The sequence below is a fragment of the Theropithecus gelada genome, chromosome 3 (genome assembly GCF_003255815.1).
Source record: "Theropithecus gelada isolate Dixy chromosome 3, Tgel_1.0, whole genome shotgun sequence".
Taxonomy (NCBI): domain Eukaryota; kingdom Metazoa; phylum Chordata; class Mammalia; order Primates; family Cercopithecidae; genus Theropithecus; species Theropithecus gelada.
In genome coordinates, this window is record NC_037670.1 from 17,000,977 (window position 1) to 17,023,347 (window position 22,371).

The window sequence follows — 22,371 nt, forward strand, 5'->3', positions numbered from 1 at the left end:
GTGGCGCGATCTCGGCTCACTGCAAGCTCCACCTCCCGGGTTCACGCCATTCTCCCGCCTCAGCCTCCGAGTAGCTGGGACTACAGGCGCCCGCCACCGCGCCCGGCTAGTTTTTTTTTGTATTTTTAGTAGAGACGGGGTTTCACCATGTTAGCCAGGATGGTCTCAATCTCCTGACCTCGTGATCCACCCGCCTCGGCCTCCCAAAGTGCTGGGATTACAGGCTTGAGCCACCGCGCCCGGCCTCCTTTCTTCTTCTTCCTTCTTCCTTCTTTCTTCTTTTTCTTCTTCCTTCTTTCTTCTTCTTCCTTCTTCTTTCTTCTTCCTTCTTCCTTCTTTCTTCTTCCTTCTTTCTTCTTCCTTCTTTCTTCTTCCTTCCTTCTTGCTCTTTCTTCTTCCTTCTTCTTCCTTCTTCTTCCTTCTTCCTTCTTCCTCCTTCTTCTTTCTTCTTCCATCTTTCTTCTTCCTTCTTTCTTCTTCCTTCTTTCTTCTTCCTCCTTCATCTTCCTCCTTCTTCCTTTTTTCCCTTCTTCTTCTTCTTTGTCTTCCTCTTCTGAGTTGTCTTCTTCTGAGTCTTCTTCTTCTTCTGAGTCGTCGTCTTCTTCTGAGTCTTGCTGTCACCCAGGCTGGAGTGCAGTGGTGCGATCTCGGCTCTTGGCAACCTCCACCTCCCGGGTTGAAGCAATTCTCTGCCTCAGCCTCTGGGAGGGAGTAGCTGGGATTACAGGCGTGTGCCACTGCGCCCAGCTAATTTTTGTATTTTCTTTTAGTAGAGATGGGGTTTCACCATCTTGGCCAGGCTGGTCTTGAACTCCTGACCTCGTGATCACCCACCTTGACCTCCCAAAGTGCTGGGATTACAGGCGTGAGCTGCCGTGACCAGCCGGAGTTTTGTCTTCTTTACCCGAAGGACCCCATGCCTGCGACCTGCACAGGTCTGGCTGTGCCGGTGGCTGTGTGCTGCCTCCTGGTGGTGAGGCTGCTTTGCTTTGTGTTGTGTGATTTTTGATTGCGAGTGCATGCTCTTTGGAATTGTATCTATGGTAGTTCTTGGTCACCGGGGTTCAAAGTTTTTGCCTCCAAAGAGGCTTTGTGCTGGCGCTTGTGGACACTGCCTCAAAGGACCCCTGAAGCCGAGTTTTTGGCTTGGAGCTCTGGAACCGCAGAAGAGTGAATTTGGTGTCGGGTGAGGCCTGTAGACCTGTCAGGGTGGCTTGTGGTTAGGAATTCACAAGAGATTTTTTTTTTTTCTTTTCCTGCTTCATCCAAAGGGAATGCAGGAACTGGGAAGTACCTCAACTGTTTACTCTGGCAGGTGGCTGTTTCTAATTCATCCTTGGGGATGTCACTTTCCAGGGGTCTCCAGTCCGACCCCACTCTGAAGGCCCGAGACCTCCCCCACTCTTGAGGGGCTGCCAGAGTGGGGCAGTTGCCCCCAGGGCGGACCCAGCTCCAGGCTGGCAGGCTGTTCCAGACTCACCTTTCTGGTCATGTCTGGTCTCCAGTGATGTCCTGTCTGCTAGCTTAGCCAGGCCTTTAAAACGCCCTGCATTCCTGGGGTTTTCTGCCGAAGGAGGCTTTGCCTTGCGGCTTGCTGGTTCTATGGCCACGGGGAGGTGCTCTCCACCCCACCCGGCTGCTGTTCTTCTCTGTGAGGTGGGGGTCGCATAGCCAACGTGTTCTGAATGGGTTTCGCAGAGTGAATTCTAATCTTAAATGGGACTGTCACAACTTTATTTTGAATTTAGGTAAAATTCACTTTTCTGGCATACAAGTTTATGTGTGGGTGACTTCGGGCTGTTCCTCAGCTTTTAAGGACTTGTTAGATGTGAAGACTTGGTGAATTAAAATCTTGCCCGCCCCTGTCAGCGATGGGCAAGTGGTGCGGTGGGAGGGGTCGAGTGGTGTGGAGTGGGGCGAGTGGTGGGGGGGCAAGTGGTGGTGGGGGGGCGGCGAGGGATGAGCAGCAGTTTGCTGTGGGGTCTCCAGGGGGCAACTCCTTTCTCTGGGCCTCGGTTTCCTCAAGGGCAACTCAGGGTGAGTGGCTGTTTCCAGAATCCTGTACAGAGTGCGTGCTGGGGCGGGGCCCACAGGGCTCCTGGTGGAGCAGAGGTGTGGGGGGTGAGGGGTGCCAGCCACGCCCCTGCCCTGCTCCCTGCAAAAGCGCCCATGTGCTCGGGGCAGGGGGCGGCTGCCGCAAGGGTGGGACTCGCGGGTTCCGAGGCTTTCCTGGTGGTGGAGACGCGCCGAGGCCGTTTCCACTCCAAGCCGCTTTTCTAGGTGGTGAGTCGGCTGGGCCTGGACTCCCTGTGTCCCTTCAGCCCTAAGGAGCGGATCATCGAGTGAGCCTCTGCCCTCCCGACCTCTTCTCACCCGTCCCGGGCTCTGCCTCCCTGGCCTTGCGGGGCGCTGAGGTCCCTGCGTGGAGACCCGGCTCATCCTCCCAGCGCCTCCCTTTGGGCACCTGCTCGGCCTGCGCCAAGCCGGGGTGTGGGGGGTGAGGGGGGCACAGAGACCCCGGCCGGGTCCCCGCTGGTTCTCTCCCGAGTGGTCACCTCTCCGTGGGTGCGGGTGGGCGTGGGGCCTGGGGCCGCCTGGGGAGGACTGCGCTCCCCCCACCAACCCCGGCCGGACCCGCTGAGCCGCGCCCACCCTGCAGGTACCTGGTCCCTGAGCGCGGGCCTGAGCGAGGCCTGGGCGGCAAGTCCCTGCGCGCCTTCGTGGGGGAGGTGGGTGCCCGCTCTGCGGCCCCCGGGGGCGGCTCGGTGGCGGCGGCAGCTGCAGCCATGGTGAGCTCGGGGGAGGGGAGGAGGGGGGAGGGAAGGAGGGGGAGGGGAGGCGGGGGGAGCGCGCGGTGGGGCAGCCCCGGGCGGAGACGCGGGGACCAAACGGGCGGGACCCCCAGGCGCAGGACCCCCGCCGGGAGCACCCGGCCCCTCGCTGTTCCTGGGGGTGGTCCTGGGCTGTCTGGGGTCCCCGCGACCCCCACATCCACCCCTCTCGCAGGGCGCGGCGCTGGGCTCCATGGTGGGCCTCATGACCTACGGGCGGCGCCAGTTCCAGCCCCTGGACGCGACGATGCGGCGCCTGATCCCGCCCTTCCGCGAGGCCTCGGCCAAGCTAACCGCGCTGGTGGACTCGGACGCCGAGGCCTTCGCCGCCTACCTGGTGAGTGGCAGCCGCAGCAGGGCACCCCGGGCCCCTCCGACAGCGAACCCCCAGCTGGGGCCTGGGTGAGAAGCGGGTCAGCCTCCGGCTGGGGACCAGGAGTGGCCTGAGGGGGTCACCACTGGCCGCTGTCTGGGCCTTGACCCCCAGCACCGCCTTCACCCGGCAAGTGCATGGTCCCAGCAGGGTTTGAGGGTTTGTATCTACCCCCTACCCCCCCCCCGCCGGAAAAAGCCAGGCGTGGTGGCTGGTGCCTGTGGTCCCAGCTACTCTGGAGGCTTAGATGGGGGGTGGCTTGAGGCCAGGAGTTGGGGCTGCAGTGAGCCGTGATTGCAGCACCGCACTCTAGCCTGGGCAACAGAATGAGACCCTGTCTCTAAAGTAAATATATACAAAATGCAGGAACAACTTTAAATTTAGAAGTTTAAAATAAGATGAATAATTGAATAAAAACCAAGTAGAGAGGAAAATACATAAATGAAAATGTAATCAAGAGGCAGGAAAGAAACGTACATATAAGACGTGTGGTTTAGAGAAACATGAGTGGGGACGGTGAGACCGCACCAGGCACCAGTGGTCACTCCAGCATGTGGGGAGCGCCGGATTGGTTTATGCTCCTTGTGAGCAATGCGAAGGTAGACTTTTGAAAAATATAAGGAGATATCCTTACTTTGCACTAAATACATAAGTAATTTCCAGAGGAATAGAAAGCTGTGTTTCCCCATCACCAACACAACAAAGCCTCACGAGAAATCACAGAAAACAAAACTGACCAGGTGGGCAGGCCTCGGCTGGACACAGATGTGGCCACGTGAAGCACACGCTTGGCTGAGATCTGCCCAGGAAGACCGTGCACACTGCAAGGTCTGGCTGTGAGAGGGTGTTCGTAGTACGAGTCACAGCGTGGGGATGGCTGTCCCTGCTCCGCCTGCAACTGTCGCAGACCCTCATGCAGAGGACAGCCCGGGAGAGGGGCCACAGACCCTCGTGCAGAGGACAGCCCGGGAGAGGGGCTGCAGCCAGGAGGTCTGGTCCAGATAACGCCCCAGCCAGTCAGGGAGACCCTGGGCATTTCTGTTCCTCGATGGCCACTGTTGGAAAGGCCATAGGATCCAGCTCTGGCCAGGGCCCAGGGAGCATTTTCTCCCAGCTGTGGCCGAGGGTAGGGGCCATTGATGATGACTTTCTGGTGGAGATTTGGCTGAATCTTCCAAGATGAAGGGAGCACATTCCCCACTGATCACCCCTCGGCTGGGGCTCTGGCCCAGTGGATGTGAGCAGGGCTTGGTGGGTCCCCGTGCTCCGTCTCACCCTAGGCGGTTGGTGTGTGGCCCCAGCCATGCTCGCCCACACGGGGTGGGTCTGAGGAGCCGAGTGCCTTTGGGTGATGCCACACGTGTGAGCACCTAGGAAAGGCCAGTGCCTGTGGCCAAGGCAGGGACGCGAGGGGCTTTGTGGTTTGCTCTTAGTCCTGCAAAGTCTGGGCCTCTTATGCCCAGGCTTGAGGGCGGTGCAGCTGCTTGTGTGGGAGACGCAGGCCAGAGCCACTCCTGCCTTACAGGTTCTAAGGGCTCAGGGGACCTCCTGGGCCCTCAGGCTCCTTATCTGAGAATAAGGGCCCTGAGGAAACTACCTGCCCCTCCTCACATCCCCGGGCTCTGACCATCTGCTGTGTGCCCCTGACCACGCCCCACCCCATTCCACCAGGCCTGATGCCAAGGGCTGTAAACCACTGACCTAGCAGAAGCTTGGTTCCCAGAGAACTTGTCCCTACCTGGGACACGGTCCTTGCTACGGCCCCTGGCGGGAGCTCAGAGGGCATGGCTGCTACCCCAACGGCCCGTCACCCCATGGTTCTGTCTCTCTCTGGCAGGAAGCAATGAGGCTGCCCAAGAACACACCTGAGGAAAAGGACAGGTGAGCCTGGAGGGCTAGCCGCACTGGGGGCCTCTGTGTCGGGGGAGTTGGCAGTCAGGATCCTGGGTACCTGGGCGCTGTGACGGGCGCGGTCGGCCTGGGCGTGCTGGGTACCTGGGCGCTGTGACGGGGCGCGGTCGGCCTGGGCGTGCTGGGTACCTGGGCGCTGTGACGGGGCGTGGTCGGCCTGGGCATGCTGGGTACCTGGGCGCCGTGACGGGGCGTGGTCGGCCTGGGCGTGCTGGGTACCTGGGTACCTGGGCGCCGTGACGGGGCGCGGTCGGCCTGGGCATGCTGGGTACCTGGGCGCCGTGACGTGGCGCGGTCGGCCTGGGCGTGCTGGGTACCTGGGCGCCGTGACGGGGCGCGGTCGGCCTGGGCGTGCTGGGTACCTGGGCGCCGTGACGGGGCGCGGTTGGCCTGGGCGTGCTGGGTGTTTGGGAGTGACTTCCCGTTCACCGCTTCTGCGCCTGCTCAGCCCCGTTGGGGTGCAGTGTGACTACTGCCTGCCCGTGTGTGCCCCTGTGCCCAGGCTCTCCTCTTGCTCCTTCCAGGCGCACGGCAGCCCTGCAGGAGGGGCTGAGGCGGGCAGTCTCTGTGCCGCTGACGCTGGCGGAGACGGTGGCCTCGTTATGGCCGGCGCTGCAGGAACTGGCCCGGTGTGGGAACCTGGCCTGCCGGTCAGACCTCCAGGTAGGGGCGTGCCTGGGGGACCCCAGGGCTGCTGCAGAGCAGGAAGCAGCTGTTGGGGCTCAGTGGCTGGAGAGTACGGTGGTTTGCTGGCCGAGCCAGGCGGGGACATCTCACTTCATGGGCAGTTCCCGGGGCTTTGGCCTCCTCCAGCAGGGCCGGGGTATCCACTGCCTTCTAAGATCTCGCCCACGGTCGCACCACAGACAGGCAGAGACCTAAATGTGTCTGCAGAGCCCATCCTGACCACTGTATACAGTGCTCCACCTCCCCCAGGGACCGCTGTACCACCCACCCTCTTGTTCTAGAAAACACCTACATCAGGCCAGGCACAACGGCTCACGCCTGTGGTCCCAGCACTTTGGGAGGCTGAGGCGGGAGGATCACTTGAGTAGAGGAGGTTGAGACCAGCCTGGGCAGCATAGTGGGGTATGTGTGTACAATAGACAAGTATGAGCCGGGCGCGGTGGTGCCTGTGGTCGCAGTTACTTGGGAGGCTGAGGCAGGAGAATTGCTTGAGCACAGGAGGTCGAGGCTGCAGTGAGCTGTGATCACACCACTGCACTCCAGCCTCGGTGACAGAGCGAGACCCTGTGTCAACAACAACAAACAAAACACAAGAAAGCACGCAAGGCAGCTCCTGGAAGTAGATGCAACACACTGACGGGCCGCAGCCGGGCAGAGGCTCCCGGACAAGGAACATCTATCTCATGGGCTCGGCACTTTCTGCAGCTGCCCTAAGACCTCATGGTCTTCGGGGTCTTTACAGGAAAGACACCAGTTTCCAGCGTCTGGTCCCAGAGAAGTGTCCCCTCAATCCCTGGGAAGTGGCCCAGGGCAGTTAGCCTGAAGCTGCCTCCGGGGGCCCTCCAGGGGATGACTTTGCCTCTAGAACTGTGGTCCCTGCTCCTAGAGTGGCGGACAGCCTCCAGCACGGCTGCTCCCCGGCCTCCTGCGGGGCTGAGCCCTGCTTGGATAAGAGGAAGTTTCGTTTTCTAAGCTCAGTGGTGGAAGAAACCAGGAGCTGAGCTTGTCGCCCCGGAGGCGCCTCCCTCTGTGGGGTGAGAGTGGGGGCTGCACTGGGCTCCTTGTAGTGAGGAGGAGCCCCTCAGGCAGAGACAGTCTGAGCAGTTTGCTCAGACTTGATCCATGGAGGGGCTCCCTGGGGTCCTTGCAGGTGGCGGCCAAAGCCCTGGAGACGGGTGTGTTTGGCGCGTATTTCAACGTGCTCATCAACCTGAGGGACATCACAGACGAGGCATTTAAGGACCAGGTGAGCAGGAGGCAGGTGTGGTGCCCGGACCCCACGTGGGGCCTGGATTCGCAGCGTCAGGGTGATTGTGACTGTCCATGGGCAGCGAGGGTGGGAGCCTGCTGCCTAGCAAGCCAGGCTGAGACTGGAACTCCTGGGCCCTCTTCCCCTGTGTGTCTGTCAGATCCACCATCGCATCTCCAGCCTCCTGCAGGAAGCCAAGACCCAGGCTGCACTGGTGCTGGACTGCCTGGAGACCCGGCAGGAGTGATGGTGCCGGAGGCCTCTCCGGGCTCTGTGGCCCCTCCCTCGCCCATCCCCAGAGGGCAGAGCTGTGACCTGGGTCGGGACACAGTTTGTTCGTGTGGGGCCCGGAGGATAGGTGGGTGGGCAGGGGGGCATCTCCCAGGAATGGAGGTGCTGGTAGGAACAGGAGACCCCTTAGTCCCATGTGACCTCCAGTAAAGTCTTAGCACCAAACCTGTGTTGTGTGTGTGCGGTTTTGGGGGCAGGGCTGAAAGCTGAGCTGCGGGTCTTGGGGCAGGAGCAGGACACATGGTCAGTGGGCCACGGGAGCTGGGGTTGGAGGGAATGGGGCTGCAGTGTGAGGAGACAGACCTCAGCACCAGGGTCCCCAGAAGCCGAGTGCAGCCCACAGTGGGCAGGGTCACAGGTATTTGGAGCACCTGGGGTTCAGTGCAGGTCCCTGGGCCGCGAGGCCCCTCATCTGAGGGAAAGGGGCCCTGGTTGTGCATGGGACAGAAACCCTGGGGACGGCAGGACTTTCGACGCTGGAAGGAGAGCCTCGCTTCCCAGGTGCAGCTGCCAGCGGGTCCGGACAGTCCCACGGAGCACGGTACTGGCCCCGTCCTCAGTTCCCGTCCACCCTTCAACCGGCAGCTCCCTGGGGGACTTTCCTCCCTGCCTCAGCTCCCTGCGGGACTTTCCTCCCTGCCTCAGCTCCCTGCGGGACTTTTCCTCCCTGCCTCAGCTCCTGCCGGGCCAGCCTCCTGCCTCCAGAGAAGTTATTCGTTAAAAAATAATTTTAAAAATCACTATACCCTCAAATTACTTCCAGATGGACTATTCCATGTGATAGACAAAGTATGAATGTATTTGTTAGACAGCAATGCAGGATATTAAAAAGATTACTATGTCCTTGAGTGAGGCAGAAAACTCAAATGCCTTATTGGAGAGATTTCCCATTCTGAAAATAGAACACACTTGTTCCTGGAAAAAGATGTCACCCAAGACAAACGACAAGAATCCTACAGGGAGAAAAACACCCAAGGTGTGTGTGGGCACAGGGTCACCATCACGCAGCATGAAAAGTTCCTACACATCCGGCAGGCAGGGGGCGCCAGGGAGGGGACACTGGGAGGGGACACTGGTGTTGGGCTGGTGAGGGGACATTGGTGAGGGGATATTGGTGTTGGGCTGGTGAGGGGACATTTGTGAGGGGATATTGGTGTTGGGCTGGTGAAGGGACATTGGTGAGGACATTGGTAAGGAGACATTTGTGAGGGGATATTAGTGTTGGGCTGGTGAGGGGACATAGGTGGGACATTGGTGAGACAGTGGTGGGCTGGTGAGGGGACAGTTGTGAGGGGATATTGGTGTTGGGCTGGTGAAGGGACATTGGTGAGGGGACATTGGTGTTGGGATGTGAGGGGGCATTGGTGAGGGGATGTTGGTGAGGGGACATTTATGTGGGGACATTGGTGAGGGGGCATTGGTGTGGGGGCATTGGTGTTGGGTTGGTGAGGGGACATTTGTGAGGGACGCTGGTGGGGGATGCTGGTGTGGTATAATTGGTGAAGGGTCAGTGGTGAGGGGCAGTTGCTGGGTGGAGCTGTGGGGTGGAGCCTGTGGGTAGCTGGAAGTCCTTTCTAGTGGGACTGACGTTCCTGCCCTGCAGGGTCCAAGGCTGCATACACAGGAGCTGGCACCAAGGAGGGGAACATCCTCTCCCTGCAGAGGCCCTGGGTGGCTCCTGTGGGCAGAGCTTGTGCACCTGCAGAGGCCTCTGCCTCCCTCCGCCTGAGGGACCTGCAATGTTCACCCAGAGCACAGAGATCCGAGGACTGACACTCAGGGCACAGGGGCTTAGCGAAACAGGCAGGCCTCTTCTGCGTCTGTTGCAGGCATTTGAATAGATTTTTGTGGGATGGGAAGAGGAGAGGAAGAGAAAATAACTGATGTCCTGTCCTGGAGCTATAGGCTGTGTGGTCAGATGACGGAGAGGTGGAGTATGAAGAAAAGAGTGAGTCTTCTCAAAGAACAACAAAGTTTTGGGCTATCTGGAGTGAACTGCATTCCCCCAGTTTCACATGTTGACTCCTAACCCTAACCCTAACCCTAACCCCAGACCTCTGGATGTGACCTTGTTTGGAAATGGGGTCCTTGCAGATTCAGTGAGCTCAGGTGAGATCATCCCAGAGCAGGCTGAGCCCTGGTCCAGTGTGACTCGGGTGAGCTTATCCTAGAATAGGCTGAGCCTGGTCCAGTGTGACTCAGGTGAGCTCATCTTGGAACAGGCTGAGCCTGGTCCAGTGTGACTCGGGTAAGCTCATCTTGGAACAGGCTGAGCCTGGTCCAGTGTGACTCGGGTGAGCTCATCCTGGAACAGGCTGAGCCTGGTCCAGTGTGACTCAGGTGAGCTTATCCTAGAATAGGCTGAGCCTGGTCCCGTGTGACTCAGGTGAGCTTATCCTAGAATAGGCTGAGCTTGGTCCCGTGTGACTCAGGTGAGCTTATCCTAGAATAGGCTGAGCCTGGTCCCGTGTGACTTGGGTGAGCTTATCCTAGAATAGGCTGAGCCTGGTCCAGTGTGACTCGGGTGAGCTTATCCTAGAATAGGCTGAGCCCTGGTCCAGTGTGACTCAGGTGAGCTTATCCTAGAATAGGCTGAGCCCTGGTCCAGTGTGACTCAAGTGAGCTCATACTAGAATGGGCTGAGCCTTGGTCCAGTGTGACTTGGGTGAGCTCATTTTAGAGCAGGCTGAGCCCTGGTCCAGTGTTACTGGGGTGAGCTTAGCTTAGAACAGACTGAGCCCTGGTCCACTGTGACTCAAGTGAGGTCATCTTAGAGCAGGCTGAGCCCTGGTCCAGTGTGACTCGGGTGAGCTCCTCTTAGAACAGGCTGAGCCCTGGTCCAGTGTTACTGGGGTGAGCTTATCTTAGAACAGGCTGAGCCCTGGTCCAGTGTTACTGGGGTGAGCTTAGCTTAGAAAAGGCTGAGCCCCAGTCCACTGTGACTCCAGTGAGGTCATCTTAGAGCAGGCTGAGCCCTGGTCCAGTGTGACTCGGGTGAGCTCCTCTTAGAACAGGCTGAGCCCTGGTCCAGTGTTACTGGGGTGAGCTTATCTTAGAACAGGCTGAGCCCTGGTCCAGTGTTACTGGGGTGAGCTTAGCTTAGAAAAGGCTGAGCCCCAGTCCACTGTGACTCCAGTGAGGTCATCTTAGAGCAGGCTGAGCCCTGGTCCAGTGTGACTCGGGTGAGCTCATCTTAGAATAGGCTGAGCCTGCTCCAGTGTGACTCAGGTGAACTCATCTTAGAGTAGGCTGAGCCCTAGTCCAGTGGGACTCAGGTGAGCTCACCTTAGAGCAGGCTGAGCCCTGGTGCAGTGTGACTTGGGTGAGGTCATTCTAGAGCAGGCTGAGCCCTAGTCCAGTGTGGTGACTTGTGCCCTTATCTAGGAGCTCAGGAACCCCGGGATGCTGGGGAGAGACTGGGGCAGACCCTTCTCTAGGCCTCCAGAGGGAGCTTGGCCTGGCTGACACCTCCAGAGCTGTGGCTGATAATGGTAGTTGTTCAAGCTGTGTCTGTGGTGCCCCGTGATGGCCGCCAAGCCCACTCCTGCCAGGCCAGCGCCTGCCCATGGAGCCTGTGGTTCACCGTGGGGCTCCCAAGCTAAGCCTGAAGGACCCTGGGGGTCTGAACAGCAAAAACTCACCGAGATTGCCCCAATGAACAAAACAAGCTCAGAACCTGCTGTCTCTCCCCATCTAGTGTCAATCATGCGTCCACCCACAGAAGACCCTCACAGCCATCGTGACACTTCTTAGAGCACTTTGGACCTGGCTGGGGCTGGAGGAAGAGTTTGCTGATCAAGCCCGTGGGGTCTGCACAGGTGGGGTCAGCCAGTGCCTGCAGGTGATGTCCTAGGAGGGCAGGGCTGGGCCAGGGGGAGCCATTGATCCTGGTGGGCAAGTGACAGCTGCAGTGTTTTCCTCCTGACCACAAGACAGCTTTGGGGTCTCTCCTGAGCACAGATGCTGGCAAGCGGGCACGCAGTGGGTTCAAAGCCTTTATTGGGTCAGGGCTTGCTCCTGAGCTCAGGGGCCAGGCAGGTCAGGAGCCTGGGAGGGCTGCAGGGGGAGGGAGGCCAGGCAGCCTGCCGAGGGCCTGGGGCCTGGGGAGACCTGGGGCTGGGTGGGGTCTGGGGCTACGGGGATCCCGTGGGAGGAGCTGGAGGGGTGCGGGCCCGGGGCGTCCGAGTGAGCAGCAGTGCTGGCCGTGCGGGACCCGGGCCCGCTTAGCACCATGGACGGGGTGGGCTCACGACCCTCGACTGCGGGGCCGGGTCGCGGCGCTAGCAGATCCAGCGGATGAAGCGGTCGAAGAAGCCGGGTTGCGCCAGGCTGTCGTAGTCCTTCTCGCGGAACACGGCGGCGCGGTCGCCCAAGCTGAGCGTGGTGAGCACATCCATGTCCACGTCGCTGCCCACGGCCACCACGGTGGGCACCACGTTCTGCTTGCGCATGGAGTGCGCGGACTCGTGCAGGCTGTCGTTGCCCGTGACGCCGTCGGTGAGGAACACGAAGGACAGCTCCGCGTTCCTCCGGGCCCCACCACGCGCATTGCGCACGATGGCGTTGATGGCGTGCACCACGCCTGCGCCCACGTGCGAGAAGGAGTTCAGGTATTGTGCGGCCTCCAGCGCCTCGTGGATGGCTGTGAGGTTGTGGCTCAGCGGGAAGGCCACCTGCTGCTCGCCAGGGCCGCCGAACTGCAGCAGCGCCACGCGCGCGTTGAGGGGGTCGTCGTCCCGCCGGGCCAGCGTCAGCCGCCGTGCCACCTGCTCCACGAAGCGCCGGGCCTTGTGGAAGTTCTGCTCACCCAGCCGCTCGGAGCCGTCCAGTAGGAAGACGATGTCCACGGGCCGCTGCGTGCACTGTGCCACGGACAGCTCTGCGGGGAGACGCGGGTGCGGGCTGGGCGGAGGGGAGGCTGGCAGGACCGGGCAGGCGCCAGCCCCACACCTGCGCCCCTCCACTCGCACCCCACCTGCTGACCCCACAGACCGCTGGGCTCTGCGGGGGCATTTCTGCAGGGCAGCCCTGGCTGTGGGTCCTCAGCCCAAGCCCCTTTGAGTTGGTACTGGCGGGAGCCACTGTCTCTTCTGGTGCTCCCAAGCCTGAGACCCTGACGCAGGCCCCAGGCCCTGTCTGCCTGCTGAGTGCCATCCCCACCCGGGCTGCCCTCCTGGTGGCGGCCTGTATCTGCATCTTTTTGTGGCTCAAGAATTTGCTGCCCACAAAAAGGCCACTATCTGTGTGGTGTGGGAGGGACTTCAGGAGGACCCCGGCCCTGACACCCCCAGCCTGAGCCCTCGCTGGCTGGGTCCTAGAGCTGCTCAGAACCCCTAGAGCTGGCCGGGCCACGTCCCTCCCAGAAAGACCAGGAGCCCCTGACCCTTCTGATTGGCCATGGTGGGGGGCAGTGGATACAGGGGCAGCCAGACCTTCTGCGGCCGCCCAGGTGGGCTCTGCCCTGACTCCTGTTACCAAGAGGGGCCCCCACCTGCCTGGGTGGTCACCAGCCCTGGGCATCCTGGACAGCTTGGGGGCCTAGCCACAGCCCAGGCCACCCACCACACGTGGGGTCAGGGACCACAGGACGGGACACGGACAGTCCACATGCTTGGACCCGGCCCTGTGGCCTCGCCAGGACCTCAGCTCCTGGGACGGGGGAGGGGAGGGACACAGCCAGTTTCCCCAAGGGTGTCTGCTCCTCGGCCCAACCCCTGGATGTTGTCACAGCTGGTACATGAACCCCCAGGAATCCCTCAGGAGCAGGGTCCTGATCCCAGGAATGCACACGGAGGACACTGACCCAAAACTCAGCTGCCGAGGGCCCTGGAGGTGCAAAGGTCCAGCACCGCAGGCAGTGAGCAAAGCCCTGAACACAGCAATGTGACCTCGTACTGCACGGCAGCCGGTATAGAACGCTTGAGACACGGACCTCGTCTGAGCACACACGAGCTGGCAGACGGGGCTCCCTCAGTGAGCTTATGAGTGACGCAGCTTATTCAGTGAAAGGAAGGGCAGCCTCCACATTAAGGCCACACCCAGGAACCGGCTTAAATGTCCAGAAACTTCTCAGGTACCACTGGGCTTCCCAAACCCCCTCCAAACTAATATCGTCACTGCTGTCAGCACACACACGGAGACAGACATGCAGGGGGAAGCTGGTGTTGGGGGTCTCTCTCCATGTATCAGTGTCTGTGGGGCCTGGAGGAGACGGGGAAGCCGTGGGGGCCGGCCAGGCACAGGGAGGCTGAGGCTGTCAGGGTGTCTGTGGACTCTGCTCTCCTCCTGTGGGGGATCCTTCATCCCCCCAGTGGGAAGCCCAGCCTGGCCTGCCCTGTGCAGCGGGTGTGGGGACGAGAACCTGGCCCCATGAGAAATGGTCACAGCCCTGCCCAGCAGGAGCCCAGCCTGGATGAAGCCTCAGAACGTCAGGGTCTGAGCTCGCTGTGGGGGCTGTGCCCTATGGATCGTGGCCCCCGGGGTTCTCTGCTCAGTCCTCCGAGGACAGCAGAGGTCATGCCTGGTGGATGCTCCCCCGACTGCTTCTGGGGACCCAGAGGATGGGCTGGAAGGGTGCAGACACCCCAGGACCGGAGCTGCTGGCAGGCAGCTGTGTCCATTTGCCCCAATGGGCATGACACTGGCCCAGATAGGTCATGGTGCCAGGACCGCCAGGTTCCCCCAGGACTATCTGCTGCCCAACCCAAAGCCTTCACCCACCACAAGGTGGGCCATGAGCGCCCACGAGTCACGGTGCACGGGATTAGTGCCCACACCCAGCAAGGCTTAGCAGCCTTGGGGCCTGTTCTGAGGCTCCACTGGAACCTGGTAGGGGAGACATTCTCCAGCGCGTGGGCTGTACCCTCCCTCAGCCACATCCCAGATGCACAGCAGCCCAGCTGGGCCACTAAGTAAGGGCCTCCAAAGACTTCCACGCCCCAGCACGGGAGCCTGCGAGGGTGACCTGAAGTGGCAAAGAAGGACTCTGCAGACGGGACTGAGTTAAGGGTCTTGTGAGGAGGTCATTCTGGACTTGGGGTGGGCCTTAAGTTCAATGGCTGGTGTCCCTATAAATAGAGCGGCTACAGGAAGACGGAGGAGAGAGCGGAAGATGCAGCCACAGCAAGGGACATGGCAGCCACCAGGGTGGGAAGAGGCCGGAAGCTGCCCTGGAGCCCCTGGAGGGACTGTGGCCCCGCTGACCCCGATCCCAGACCTCTGGCCTCCACTGAGAGTCAGCCTGCAGGGGCAGCCCTGGGAAGTGAGCATGGCAGGGAGGGGCTGGCCCAGCTGGGCGGGTGCCCCGGTTTCAGCAGAGGGCCAACGCGGTCTCGGGGTCGCCCACGATGTCCCTGTGAACCAGCTTAAAGGTGTCAATGAACAGCTCCATCCAGTCCTGCCGCTCTACCCCGGTGGCGAACTTGGCCCGCTCGGCGGTGTAGACCAGCACGGCCACCAGCTGGGAGTAGGCGGCCGGGTCCTGCGTGAGCTCCGTGGCGTTTAGCAACTGTTGGATCAGGGGGATGGTCCTGGGGAAGGTGGCGTCCGGCCCCTCTTCCGTGCGGAGGAAGGTGACCGGGGACTCGCCGCCAGGCCACGGTGCATCTGCAAGGGAGCGTCCAGAGAAGACTTTAAGGCCTGTGGCGGGTGTGGGCCTAAAGCTCCTCCTCGGGCGGCCGCTCGGCGAGGCCAGAGTGAAGAGAGGCACTTGGGCTGGCAAGTTGGTGGAGATGCAAGTGGAGTGGTGTGTGGCTCAGCCTTGGCAGGAGGCGTGGGGGCGGTGAGCACGGGGACGGGGAGCTGGCAGGGAGCTAGGAGAGGAGACCCACACAGCAGCACCTCTGGGGGACACCACGGACCCCGAGAAAACCTTTCAGCACAAAACAGCTCCGTCCAAACCTGCGTCAGAGACGTGCCAAACTCCAGCAGGGCTTCCAGTGCCGCCGGCCCCGCTGCCAGGGAGACCCCAGCCACCCTTCAAGAGCCTGCCTAGGAAAGCTTGCAGTGGCAACCCCTTCCTCAGCCTCTCTGGGATGTGTCCTCTACACCCAGAACTGTCTTCCCCTGAGCAGACCTGGCCTCTGCCTTTTCTTTCCACCGAGTGGAGCTCAGGTTACGCTGCGGCCCCCATGCAGCTCTTATTGCTGAGTGGGCTCTGCCCTGGCTGCCGTCAGCTGCGTCCGGTTTGTTTCTCCGGCACCCTCTGGTCCCCACGCAACTGAGACCTCCAGAGGCCTGGTGCAGGCCCAGGGTGGCTGGGCTTGAGGGTGGACAGGGCTGTGTGGAGAAGGCCAGGGCCAGGCCACAGCCAGTGGCGTCCACCCAGTGCCCAGGAGAGCCGAGGAGGATGCCTGGCCGTGTGGGCTGGTGAAGGCTGATTTAACACTGTCCCTGCTGTATCTCCTGGAGCCACAAGGCCGAGTTCTGTTTGAAATTGCAAACAGCTTGAAAGGAGGATGAGCTCTGAGTGTCATGGACAGGGTGTCAGGGAGCCGAGAGGAGGGGAGGGTTCTGGGGGGCTGCTCCCAGTCACTGTCAGGTCCTGGAGGCCTCAGAGGAGGCCAGAGCTTCAAGGGCCCCCGTGTCCTCCCTGGCTGCCTTCCCTGTGGTGCTCTGGTGGCCTGAGTGACCCACTCCCAGGAGGGAGAACTGGCTTACCCCACGTCACCGTCTTGGCCCTACGAGGCCCACATCACCCTGAGGCCAGAACCAGAGACATCATAAGAAAGGAAAAGTGCAGGCCAATATCCCTGATGAGCACAAACCCTCAGGCAGGCATCAGCAAATCAGGGCCCACACGCGTAAACAGAGCCACACACCACGGCCAGGTGGGTTCATCCCAAGCGTGCAAGGCTGGCTCAGCATCGGAAATTCAATGAGGCTCAACGGGCTCACTCCCAGTCACAATGGCAGGCTAAAGACGAAAGGTCATGTGACATCCACAGACGCAGAGAAAGGCCCTGACAAGACGCAGCGCCCACTCACGAGAGAACCCGGGGTGGAGGTGAGGCCGCAGCGCCCACTCACACTGGACCCCAGAGTGGAGGGGAGGCCGTAGCGCCCACTCACGCTGGACCCCAGGGTGGAGGGGAGGGGAAGGCCTCCATCTGGTAGAGAGCAAAGCGCCCACAGTGAACATTGCTGTGTCGCCCATCATGGGGTCCTGAGACTTCCCTGCCCCATCAGGGACGAAGGGCTGGGTGGAGGGGCCAAGGTCTGGTTCCTGCCCTCAGGGTCCAGCTGCCCCTGGTGCTGGTGCAGGCCCTGGCAGACCCTGAGAGGGGACGCCCACACCTCGGCAGCAGAGGCACAGCCCACTGTGTTGTGGGACCAGAGGCTGCCCACCTGCTGAAGGGCAGCCAGACGCAGGTGCAACCTCCAGGTTCTCTGTCAGAGCACGTGTGGGGAACCCTGGCCCCGAGTCCATGGCCCTGCTCCTCCCTGGGGCAGCCTCAGGACCCGTGAATGTGGCCCAGCGCACCCCCCGGGAGTTCCCCATGGAACGCCTAAACGCACACCCTGACCCGAGTGCTGAGGAAGTGCTGACTTCGCACCGCAGACCCCGAGCTTTTGTCCCCGTGGTCCTCCAGGTCGGACCCTCCCACCTGTCTCCATGGCGTCCCCACCTTGATGCTCCTGGAGGGGACGGCTCACGGAGGGGAACTCAGCTCCTAACGCCCCCGGGGACCTCCTGTGGGCCCAGTTATGGTGCAGCAGTCACTGTGGGGGCAACACCATGTCCAGCAGAGCCTGGACGGCACCCCCAGCCCTGGGCACTGGCAGAACCTCTGCCTTGGGCACCCCCAGCTCCAGCTTCACATCCACGTGGGCCACATCCAGGACACGGGCTCCCCCACTCCCAGAGATGAGAGCCACGGCCGCAGCTCCGAGGCAGGCCAGGGTCGGAGCAAGACCTGCTGGCGCTGGTGGGTGTCAGTGCCTCTGCCCTGGGTTGGTTTCACTCACTGAATCCAGGGCTTCCTCCGAGTGGCACAGGCATGGCCAGCCCATAGGAGTTGGGCAGCAATGAGGGAGACTGCAAGGTCTCATGGAGACCTTGGGTGGTGGGCCTTCAAGACGAGTGGCCACACACTAAGCACAGAGCCAGGCCAGCAGCACCCGCCCCATGGCCTGACGATGCGGTTCCTGCATTCCCGGGAGCCTGCCCTCCCCGAGCCCCTCCTCTCCTGCGCTGCTGTCCTGCTGTCCCGGGGGCATCTCACTAAGGAGCAGCCTCTGTGGCTTCGCTGCCCGCTGGGTCCCTGCACGGCCCCTCCCCTAGCCCGGCCCTCGAGGAGGGAGGACACCGGGGCTGCTCTCCTAGTCTGGGGTTGGGGGCTCGGGGTGCCCTGCATTACCTGTTTGGCAGGGAAGGTCTGGGCACACGATCTGAGGGTCTGGAAGAGAGGAGAGAGGCCGGGCCAGGGTCAGTCCCTAGCGAGCCCTCAGCGGCCGCCCACTGATCTGCCCAGACAGGCTCAGGGTGCAGCTGGCCTCTGCCATGCAGCCCCGAGAGGAACCGACTCCTTCCCATCCAAGCCCAGTGTCCTGGGCTGCACATTTGTCCCTCCGGTGAGGGGTGTCCCTGGGGCCGGCGCTAGACAGCGGCTGGGGCCTGCTGCTCCTCGGCCGACTGCCCCACGCCTGCACGCTCACCCGGGCAGAGGACGTCCTCCATGTCGTCAATGAACTTCTCAGCCACCAGGTCAGAGAACAGCGTCATGTTGCGCACCTGCTGTGGCTTGTCACAGGCTATGGAGTACAGGTTCTCGCTCTCGTGCTTCTCGTGGAACATGTCCCCAATGCCGATGGCCGTCACTGTGACGTCGCGGTCACACAGCGCCCGCAGGTTGAGGTCATCATCCCGAGGGTCGTGGCGCCCGTCCGTGATGACCACCGCAAACACACGTGTTTTCTGGCGCCGGCTCTCCTTGATGAGGCGGTCATAGGCAAACTTGAGGGCTGAGGGTGTCCAGGTGCCGCCCGCGATCCACTCGAGGTTCTTGACGGCCTCCTTGAAGCTCGACAGGGAGTCGATGCGTTCGTCGTCCAGCTGGATGGCCTCGAAGGTGCCCTCGTGGCTGTACTGCACCACGCCCACGCGCGTCCCTGTGAGCCGCACGCGAGGGCGTCGCCGGAGGCCTCGGGGGCTGGGGCGTCCCCGGCCGTGCAGAGCCCTCGTTGGAGGGACATGTCTGGACTTCTCCTGTCCCGTCGCCTCCCACGCCCCGCCCGGCCCCTCTGCCGTGCTTGCGCCCGCCCCTGCCGTGCTGACCTGTCTCGGACTTGGGGTCCTTAGCTATGGCGCCCAGCCTGTTGACCACGTTGATGACGAAGTTCTTCTCCAGCGTGAAGTTGGTGTACCCAATGCTCTCGGAGCTGTCGATGACGAAGACCACGTCCAGGGCGCCACAGCGCTTCTCGCAGTCTGGGGGGTGGCAGGGTCAGCGGGGGGCACCGGGGAGACCTCAGACCCCAGGGCCAGGCGCACATGCGGGACCCAGCGATGACCCAGCCCTGCCCGCCCTCCACCCGGCGCGTGGGCCCCGACCCCACCGTGGGCAGTGCTCACCGCAGCACCCGCAGGTCTCCCTCACGTAGGTCATGACGTCACACTCCTGCAATGCATGCGTCAGGCAGGGCAGGGCAGTCCCCCCTGCCCCAGAGGAGCTTCCACAGCAAGGTCCTGGCCCAGGGGCCCCGGGACATTCCAGCCCGTGTGGGGAGGCTGGTCGGGTCCTGTCCCTGCCAACCTCGCTGCTGCCCTCCTCCCCCCACCAACCTTGCCCTGTGACCTCCCCCAACCAAGCTTGCCCTCTGACCTTGCCCTCTGACCTCCTCCACTGACCTTGCCCTCTGACCTTCCCCTGCTGACCTCCCCCCGCCCCGCTGCTCTTGCTTTCTAGTTTTGGCAGGAGAAGGACACTGGTTCTGCCCCATGTGACACCTACCGTCAGGCCGGGGTCTCCAGGGGGTCCAGGCTCACCCTGGGGAGGGAAGGATGAGGCTGAGACGCCGGGGCCAAGGCTGAGCGGCCAAATCACTCCCAGGCCACTGTCCACTGAAGCGTGGGTCCACCATGGGTGGAACCATGAGGCTTGGGTGCACGTTGGCAAGGCAGGCCGGGGGCTGAGGTCTGGAGGGCACGGGGACTGGCCAGCCACCTACCTCGGGTCCTGGGACTCCTCTTGGCCCCCGAGGGCCTGGCTCACCAGGGGGACCAGGATCCGCCTGAGAAGGAACAAGGAGAGGTAGGCTTCAGTGGCCACAGGGACAATCTCTGCACCCAGCAGGGCCCTGTGCTGTCCCCAACCACGGGTCCTGCCTTGGGGGGGCCTGACAGGTGCAAGGAGGAAGATGAGGCTATGCCCCCACCTTCCCTGTGCTGGCACCAGAGCTGGGAAGGCCGTGAGTGGCCACCGTCAGAGCCTGGCCCATCAGAGGGGTAGGGGCCTGGCAGAGCTGAGTGTCCCAGAAATGGCAGCTAAAACAGCTCATTCCAATCCATGGCTATTCCACCCCATTATCAGGTACCCACCAATTCCACGTCCACCCAATCACCCATCCATCCAGCCACCCACCCACCCACCCACCTGTTCACCCACCCACTAACCCATCCATCTATCCTCTATCCACACACCCACCAATTCATCCATCCACCCACCCACTAACCTATCCATCCATCCTCTGTCCAGCCACCCATTCATCCATCCTCCCTCTATCCACCCACTCACCCATACATCTACTCATTCACCCACCTATCTATCCATCCACCCACCCACCCACCCACCCACCCATTCATCCATCCATCTATCCTCCCATCCATCCACCCACCCACCCACCCATTCATCCATCCATCTATCCTCCCATCCATCCACCCACCCACTCACCCATATATCTGCTCATTCACCCACCCACCCATCCATCCATTTGCCTACCCCCATCCGCTTGCCCATCCATCCATCCTCTATCCACCCACTCATCTATCCACCCATCCATCCATCGCCCATCCATCCATCCATTTGCCCACCCCCATCCGCTTGCCCATCAATCCATCATTATCCATCCCTCGTCTTATGCTCACTCAGTTCCAGACCAACCTGCAGTCCTGGTTAAACCCTTGGCCAGGCTGGGGATTTGGAGGCACAGAGCACCTGCTGGGGGATGCTGGGAGCGGATGCTGTGTGTGGGACATTGGGGAGGGGACCCTTGGGGAATGCTATGTGGAGGGATCTTTGGGGGGAGGGGACTCTGGAAGGGATGCTGTGTTGGGGTCGCTGGGGAGGGGACCCTGGTGGGGGATGCTGTGTGGAGGGTGCTGGGGAGGGGTCACTGGGGGATCTCTGGGGAGGGGACTCTGCGGGGGTTACTGGGGAGTGGACTCTGGGGGATGCTGGAAGTGAGGGTGGGTGGAAGGAGGAGGACCCTGAGCCAGCCGTCCCCTTCAGGAAGGTGGGGGTGGTGCTCATGGCTGGGGCCAAGTTGCCTGGCATCCTCCCGTACTCAGGGCCTCAGGGCCCCTCCCTGCCTCTGCCCAGCTGCTGCGGGCTTCGGGACGGTGATACTCACAGGCTCTCCTTTCTCTCCTTTCCTCCCAGGTTCTCCTTTCAAGCCAAAGTCGCCTCGGCCGCCCTGTGACAGGGGACACATGTTAGCCTGGGACAGATGATTTATCTCTACCAGGGACACCAGTGAGATTTTTACGTGGAAAAATCGATCTGGCATTTTGGGATCATTTAAATGGGAATATCTATGTGGTTTTTTGGCAAAGCCTGAACTTTGGTTAGAAAGGGACCAGCCACTGGCCAGTGGCTCCCTCAGAGCTCAGCATAGGTGTCATGGCTGGGCCTTGGGGAGCCAGGACCATCCCAAGACAGGGATGGTCCTATCAGTGACGGTGGGCGCTGTGTTCCCAGCAGTAGTGGGTGGGCATGCAGACCCCCACCCCGGGTGGGCACAGGTGGCCACAGGACCCACATGTACCTCGGGGCCACGTGGGCCGGGCTCGCCTTTGTCTCCCTGTGAAGCAAACAGAAGTCAGGGTGACTCAGCCTCAGACCCGGTGCTCCTTCCTCCCTCTGTGCAGCTTTCTGCAGCCATTTCCCTCCTTGGCTTCTGCACACTCTGGGTGAGGCCACTGTGCTGCGTTCTGAGCCACACTCTCCTCCTGATGCTGCGCTGCACCTGTCCTTCGCTGAGTCACCCAGAGCCTTCTCACCACTCCGTCCCATAGGAGGGACCTCACACTTTCTTCTGCACAGAGGAGGCCTTGAGGGAACTACTAGGAACCTTCAGGGCCCTTGGGACAATGTCCACCCCCTCCTGGGAGCTGCCATCCCAGGCTGTGACTCACAGGTGCTCCTCGGGGTCCTGGGTAGCTGAATCCAGGCCTGCCGGGGTCTCCCTGGAGGAGGACGTTGAGTCGGTCAGCATGGTCATAGGATGGGGTGGGGCTGGGGGGCTGTGCTCAACAGGGCCCAAGGGGCACACTGGGGTAGAAGTGGGCTAGGGGTGCTGTCCAGGGCTGGCTGTGAGCAGGGGCCTGGCAGAGCCAACCTCGCCTTGTCCATCTCCAGTTGGGGCTGGATGTGCCTAGAGACCCAGGAGCTGCCGCCTGCCCACACATGGGGAGGACCCTGCTCAGGCCACATGGCTGCCCTCAGGCCCTGCCTCAGGAAGGATGCGCCAGCCACACCCAAGGGTCACCGATGAAGAGGAGAGCCGGGGGGCTTCCTGGACCCTGGAGGCATCCCCTCCCTCCAGAGCTGAGAACAGGAGGCAGAGGCCCGGCCTGAGGCACGTCTGCTGGCAACAGGGGCCCCAGGCCGCCCCCCGTCCTGCTCCTCAGGCAGCTGCCCTGAACCCCCAACACATCCTGCTGCAGGAGGAGCACGTACCTTGGGGCCTGGCTGTCCTGAGTCCCCACGGGGTCCTGCATCACCGGGGTCTCCCCGAGATCCCTGAGGGCAGGAGAGAAATTCAGAAGTCACCACAGGCAGGGACTGGCCACGCCCAGGGGTCACCTGACA

At 61.7% G+C, this 22,371-nt stretch overlaps 2 protein-coding genes across 5 annotated transcripts in view; one reads left to right on the forward strand and one right to left on the reverse strand.

Annotated features, from left to right (window-relative positions):
• Positions 1-7,507, forward strand: part of FTCD (formimidoyltransferase cyclodeaminase) — a 15,205-nt gene extending 7,698 nt beyond the window's left edge. The window contains exons 8-14 of one of the 2 annotated variants that reach the window (XM_025380630.1): positions 2,281-2,342; positions 2,660-2,789; positions 3,007-3,168; positions 5,042-5,085; positions 5,640-5,778; positions 6,953-7,048; positions 7,212-7,507. In XM_025380630.1, coding sequence (XP_025236415.1) covers positions 2,281-2,342; positions 2,660-2,789; positions 3,007-3,168; positions 5,042-5,085; positions 5,640-5,778; positions 6,953-7,048; positions 7,212-7,298 — 720 coding nt within the window. In that variant the 3' untranslated portion in view covers positions 7,299-7,507. The remainder of the gene's footprint in view (positions 1-2,280; positions 2,343-2,659; positions 2,790-3,006; positions 3,169-5,041; positions 5,086-5,639; positions 5,779-6,952; positions 7,049-7,211) is intronic. The other variant, XM_025380631.1, reaches the window with a different exon arrangement.
• Positions 7,508-11,324: 3,817 nt separating this feature from the next.
• Positions 11,325-22,371, reverse strand: part of COL6A2 (collagen type VI alpha 2 chain) — a 34,399-nt gene continuing 23,352 nt past the window's right edge. The window contains exons 18-28 of one of the 3 annotated variants that reach the window (XM_025380627.1): positions 22,240-22,302; positions 21,696-21,746; positions 21,326-21,361; positions 20,912-20,974; positions 19,511-19,573; positions 19,294-19,329; positions 18,915-18,960; positions 18,618-18,770; positions 17,999-18,451; positions 17,701-17,739; positions 11,325-12,221 (exon numbers count right to left, since the gene is read on the reverse strand). In XM_025380627.1, coding sequence (XP_025236412.1) covers positions 11,623-12,221; positions 17,701-17,739; positions 17,999-18,451; positions 18,618-18,770; positions 18,915-18,960; positions 19,294-19,329; positions 19,511-19,573; positions 20,912-20,974; positions 21,326-21,361; positions 21,696-21,746; positions 22,240-22,302 — 1,602 coding nt within the window. In that variant the 3' untranslated portion in view covers positions 11,325-11,622. Of the gene's footprint in view, positions 12,222-14,335; positions 15,242-17,700; positions 17,740-17,998; positions 18,452-18,617; positions 18,771-18,914; positions 18,961-19,293; positions 19,330-19,510; positions 19,574-20,911; positions 20,975-21,325; positions 21,362-21,695; positions 21,747-22,239; positions 22,303-22,371 lie in introns of those variants that run through there. The other 2 variants (XM_025380629.1, XM_025380628.1) reach the window with 2 other exon arrangements.